This window comes from Oncorhynchus tshawytscha, linkage group LG11, assembly GCF_018296145.1.
Source record: "Oncorhynchus tshawytscha isolate Ot180627B linkage group LG11, Otsh_v2.0, whole genome shotgun sequence".
Classification (NCBI taxonomy): Eukaryota; Metazoa; Chordata; class Actinopteri; order Salmoniformes; family Salmonidae; genus Oncorhynchus; species Oncorhynchus tshawytscha.
In genome coordinates, this window is record NC_056439.1 from 9,225,992 (window position 1) to 9,231,546 (window position 5,555).

A 5,555-nucleotide genomic window follows, 5' to 3' on the forward strand; every position below is an offset into this window, starting at 1 on the left:
TTGAAATACATCCACATGTACACCGCCAATTGACTCAAATGATATCAATTAGCCTATCAGAAGCTTCTAAAGCCATGACATAATTTTCTGGAATTTTCCAAGCGGTTTAAAGGCACAGTCAACTTAGTGTATGTAAACTTCTGACCCACTGGAATTGTGATACAGTGAATTATAAGTGAAATAATGTCACGTTCTGACCTTTATTTCCTGTGTTCTGTATTTAGTTAGTATGGTCAGGGCGTGAGTTGGGTGGGCAGTCTATGTTTGATTTTCTATGATTTGGGGTTTTCTATGTTTCGGCCTAGTATGGTTCTCAATCAGAGGCAGGTGTCATTAGTTGTCTCTGATTGAGAATCATACTTAGGTAGCCTGGGTGTCACTGTGTGTTTGTGGGTGATTGTTCCTGTCTCTGTCTTTGCACCAGATAGGACTGTTTAGGGTTTCACACGTTCCATGTTTATTGTTTTGTAGTGTTCATGTGTACATTTACATATTAAAAGAACCATGGACACTTACCACGCCGCATATTGGTCTTCTGATCCGTTTCGCCTCTCCTCTTCGGAAGAAGAGGAGGAAATCCCTTACAAATAATCTGTCTGTAAACAATTGTTGGAAAATTACTTGTGTCATGCACAAAGTAGATGTCCTAACCGACTTGCCAAAACTATAGTTTGTTGACAAGAAATTTGTGGAGTGGTTGAAAAACAAGTTTTAATTACTCCAACCTAAGTGTATGTAAACTTACGACTTCAACTGTATATGTCTGCTACCCAACTACATTAAATTCCAAATAAATTAAATTAAAAATTATTCATGGAAAATTTCATTGCTTTGCCACATTTTTGCAGTATTACTGTTAGTGCCTTGTTGCAAACAGGAGCATGTTTTGGAATATTTTTGATTCTGTATAGGCTCCTTCATTTCACTCTGTCAATTAGGTTAGTATTTAGCTATTTGATTTTAAATGTTAGGACCCATTTAGGTATAAAAAAATGAGAAAAAAGTATTTGATAAAATATTGAATTTAGCCTTTACTATTATAACCCATAGAAATGCATTGAATAACACATAAAACAATTGCAAAAAAGAATATGAGGTTTAGAAGTGACTGTACTATATCAAGGAGATATAAGAAATCTCAGAGAATATTTTAGGTTTTTAGGACACATATTTAACCTCTTATTTTTGTTGGCACAATACTACCTCCATGCTTTCATTTGTTTGTATCTGGTACCTTCAGCCTTGTCCTGCTAGGCTTATGGGGGTCATAGGGCAAAACTGAGAACTTCCTTAGATTGACACATTTGTAAAAAAAATAATCTAAAAACATAATTCTTCTTTGACATTATGGGGTATTGTGTGAAGCCAGTGACACAAATTCTCAATTTAATCCATTTTCAATTCAGGCTGTAACACAACGACAGGGTGAAAAAACTCAAGGTGTGTGAATACTTTCTGAAGGCACTGTATGATATCTGTGATCTGATTCACTGATACTTACTGATACTTTCTCCAGCCAACATTTGATTTTTCCGACATTTCAGAAATGTACAATTGTCTTTTCAAGGGAGTGATTTACATTTCAAGTTCATGGCACTCAACATCTCAGATGAGTACCGTCTGTATAATAATATGTCGACTACAACATTGATAAGATCAATTTGTGTTTATTTAAGATTTATTACAATACATCTACAGTCTAAAGTGTATTTATTTATGTGTTTTTCTTTGGCATTATTTATTCAAGCGTTTTCAAAGTAATTTCCAAAGATTGCAATGTTTGCCAAGAGTTACGTTACAATTAAGAAGAAACTATATATTACAGAATAGACAATTAGGTTTCCAAGAATTTTATAATTTCCTTAGTTAACTTCATTGTATACAAATTTATTTATATTATATTATATTATTCATAGTCTATTGCAATATACTAAAACAACATATAAATAGAAAAACATCACACATTTACTTTCAGCTTCATTACATTACCAGCATTATTTTGTGAATTATTTTCTCTTGAGGTACATTTTATAAAAATAAATTAGACAAACAGTTTTATACATAATCATATAGACAAGCAATTACTTTAACTAAGATATAACTATTTGATTATTAGTAGTTTCTTAACATATCTTAATCTTAATAGCTGAAGTTATATATGCCTTTATTATAGAATATGTCATACTTAATGGGGTTATTTCAGTCCTAGAGTTATTCTGTTAAGAAGAAATAGATCAGCATTAAAACAAGTAGTAAAGTGACCACTTCTTGAGGTCTGTTTCTTGCCATAGTGCTGCTATAGGTAGGTGTCGCCACTGTAGTTTGTGTAGCTGCTGTTGTGGTGGTTGCAGTAGTAGTAGTCGTGGAATTCTGTAATTCTGTAAAAAAAAAAAAAAAAAAAAAAACAGATTTAGACCATTTAAAAGCCTCTGCCAAGTCTATCCTCTTCCAAAAATATAAAAGACGCCAGATGTAGGCCACATGAGCAAAATCACGATTCATCCAAATCAGGGATGGGCAACTCGCGGCCAATAGCCTCCCTTTATTTTCTCTCTCTCTCTCTCTCTCTCTCTCTCTCTCTCTCTCTCTCGTGTGCCTTGTTGAAAGTCCCAATTATGGCAAGAACATCTCAAATAAGCAAAGAGAAATGACAGTCCATCATTACTTGAAGACATGAAGGTCAGTCAAGTTTCTTCAAGTGCAGTTGCAAAAACCATCAAGCGCTATGATGAAACTGTCTCTCACGAAGACCGCCACAGGAAAGGAAGACCCAGAGTTACCTCTGCCGCAGAGGATACGTTCATTAGAGTTACAAGCCTCAGAAATTGCAGCCCAAAATAAATGTTTCACAGAGTTCAAGTACCAGACACATCTCAACATCAACTGTTCAGAGGAGACTGTGTGAATCTGGCCTTCATGGTCGAATTGCTGCAAAGTAACCACTACTAAAGGACACCAATAAGAAGAAGATACTTGCTCGGGCAAAGAAACACGAACAATGGAAATTAGACTAGTGGAAATCTGTCCATTTGGTCTTCCTTTAAAATGGCAACATTTTCTCCTTGTCCCATGGCAAATGTGAGATGTGGGTGTGAAGAATCACGAGCCACTGCAGCTCCTCATGATAAGTTCCATTTCTTTGTTGCCCCCACACCCATCAAGTTGCCCATCCATGATCCAATAAAATCAGTGATACAAAACCAGAGCACCAGAATCGTCTTTGCTCATATCTACGGGTAAAGCTAGTCTTATAAGAGACTACCATGACTGAAATGGTTTTGAAATAAAAAGAAAGACCTTTAAATGAGGTACAATATTTCAAGTATGATATAATTTAGTCACAACTGATGAAACCAGAGCTGGTAATTAAGCTGTGGGCATAAAAAACAACAACAACATGGTGACACAGAGGGAAATATTGCTTCAAATAATCATGTGTAATGTATGAATTTACATACATATTGTGTTAAAATTCATTCTTACCCGCTTTGATACTGTCAGTAATAACATCTAAGAAGACGTTGGACATGTTGATGGATGTCTTGAGGGAGTCCTCTACATTTGTAACGTTAGGGACCACAGACTGGTTTGTGAAGATTAAGTTGGTTGTCACACCCACAGAACCAGACCTAAAAATCAAAGAAATAGAATAAATGTGAAATGTGATAAGTTATTATTATTGGTTGTAGTAGAATTAGTATTATTAAGGAATGTTGTAGAAACATTAGTAAGTTGTAGAAACATAATGATAACTGATCATACCAGAAACTGATGATGATGCATCTGAGGAAGATTCCAGGATATACCTTTTTGTATCCTCGATTCAACTGTAGAAAGTCATCAGGGCACATCATGAGAATTTAAAGGACAAATAAAATGTGTACTAGGTACTAATAACTCTCAAGCAAGATTTTTTCCTAAATGTTAATTTCAATAGTTCTATTAATGTTAATGATCAACTTTTACCTCAGTTGTGACATTTAAAGCCAAAGTAAAGTAATCCTGGGACTGTGGATTTTTGTAGGCTTCCAAAAATTGTCGATTCATCCGGAACTGTAGAATAAGTGCACCTTCATTTGCTCTTGGAGGGTCAGTGGATGCGGTGGTTGGGGAAACAGTAGTTGTTGGAGCAAGAGTTGTTTTTGTTGATGGTGAAGCTGTGGTCATTGTGGGAGAAGCCAGGGTTGTTGTAGCAGCACCTGGTGCTGTGGCTGCAGCAGTGGTAGTTGTAGGGGCAACTGTGGTTGTTGTGGTTGCAGTAGGTGGGGCTGTGGTTGTTGTGTAGTTAGATGTAGTTGTGGTAGCACCAGCTGTGCTGGTAGTTACAGTAGCTGTTGTTCTTGTGGCAAAAGCTGCTGTTGTTGTTGTGGTGGCAGTTGTAGTGGGAGCAACTGGTGTTATTGTAGCAGCAGCTTTAGTTGTTGTGGGGGCAGCTGTAGCTTTTGAGTGAGCCACTGTTGTTGTGGGAGCTACTGTTTTTGTAAATGGAGCTGTAGTTGTAGTTGCTGCTGCTGTGGTTGTTGTGGTTAAGGCGGGATAAGCTGTGTTTTCTGTGTGGGTGGCTGTGGTTGTTATGGGTAAAATTGTGATTGTTGTGGCAGCAGCTGTGGTTGTTATGGGAGTAGCTGAAGTTGTTGTGGGGATGACTGTGGTTGTTGAAGAAACAGCTGTAGATGTCAACAGTGCTGCTGTGGTTGCTGTGGGAGCAGCTGTGGTTGTTGTGGGAGCCACTGTGGTTAACGTTGTTACTGCTGTGGTTGTTGATGGGGCAGCTGCAGTTGTTGTGGGGGTAGCTGTTGTTGTCATAGCAGCAGCTGGGGATATTGTTACTGTTGCTGTTGGTACAGCTGTGGTTGCTGTTGGTGCAGCTGTGGTTGCTGTAGGTGAGGCTGTTGTTGTTGTGGAGTTAGATGTAGTTATGGTAGCTCCAGCTGTGTTGGTAGTTAGAGCAACTGTTGTTGTTCTTGTAGCAAAAGCTGCTGTTGTTGTTGTGGTGGTATTAGTGAGAGAAACTATTGTTATTGTAGCAGCAGCTGTAGTTGATGTGGAAGCAGCTGGGGTTGTTGTGGGAGATGCTGTGGTTGTTGTAACATCAGCTGTGGTTGTAGTGGGAGACTCTGTGGTTGTTGTGGGAGCCACTGTGGTTGTAGTGGGAGATTCTGTGGTTGTAGTGGGAGCCGCTGTGGTTGTAGTGGGAGCCGCTGTGGTTGTAGTGGGAGCTGCAGTGGTTGTAGTGGGAGCCAGTGTGGTTGTAGTAGGAGCCGCTGTGGTTGTAGTGGGAGGTGCTGTGGTTGTAGTGGGAGCAGCTGTGGTTGTTGTGGGAGCCACTGTGGTTGTAGTGGGAGCCGCTGTGGTTGTAGTGCGAGCCGCTGTGGTTGTAGTGGGAGCCGCAGTGGTTGTAGTGGGAGCCGCTGTGGTTGTAGTGGGAGCGCTGTGGTTGTAGTGGGAGCCACTGTGGTTGTAGTGGGAGATGCTGTGGTTGTAGTGGGAGCAGCTGTGGTTGTAGTGAGAGATGCTGTGGTTGTAGTGGGAGCCGCTGTGGTTGTAGTGGGAGC

At 39.3% G+C, this 5,555-nt stretch overlaps 1 protein-coding gene across 1 annotated transcript; it reads right to left on the reverse strand.

Annotated features, from left to right (window-relative positions):
- Window positions 1-1,651: 1,651 nt before the first annotated feature.
- LOC112262272 (mucin-5AC) lies at window positions 1,652-5,143 on the reverse strand. Its single transcript, XM_024437962.2, has 4 exons — window positions 3,967-5,143; window positions 3,763-3,827; window positions 3,484-3,629; window positions 1,652-2,378 (listed from the first exon to the last, which is right to left on the reverse strand). Exons 1-4 carry the CDS (start codon window positions 4,804-4,806, stop codon window positions 2,212-2,214), a joined length of 1,218 nt encoding a protein of 405 aa, XP_024293730.1. The 5' UTR covers window positions 4,807-5,143; the 3' UTR covers window positions 1,652-2,211.
- Window positions 5,144-5,555: the final 412 nt, after the last annotated feature.

Bases quoted from the DNA above. Each gene is read 5' to 3' on its own strand.
- LOC112262272 (XM_024437962.2), bottom strand. From the start codon at position 4,806: ATGACAACAACAGCTACCCCCACAACAACTGCAGCTGCCCCATCAACA. The intron at 3,828-3,966 runs GTAAAAGTTGAT...GACTTTCTACAG, and splicing joins CTTTAAATGTCACAACTGAG to TTGAATCGAGGATACAAAAA. The intron at 2,379-3,483 runs GTAAGAATGAAT...TTTTTTTTACAG, and splicing joins TACTGACAGTATCAAAGCGG to AATTACAGAATTCCACGACT.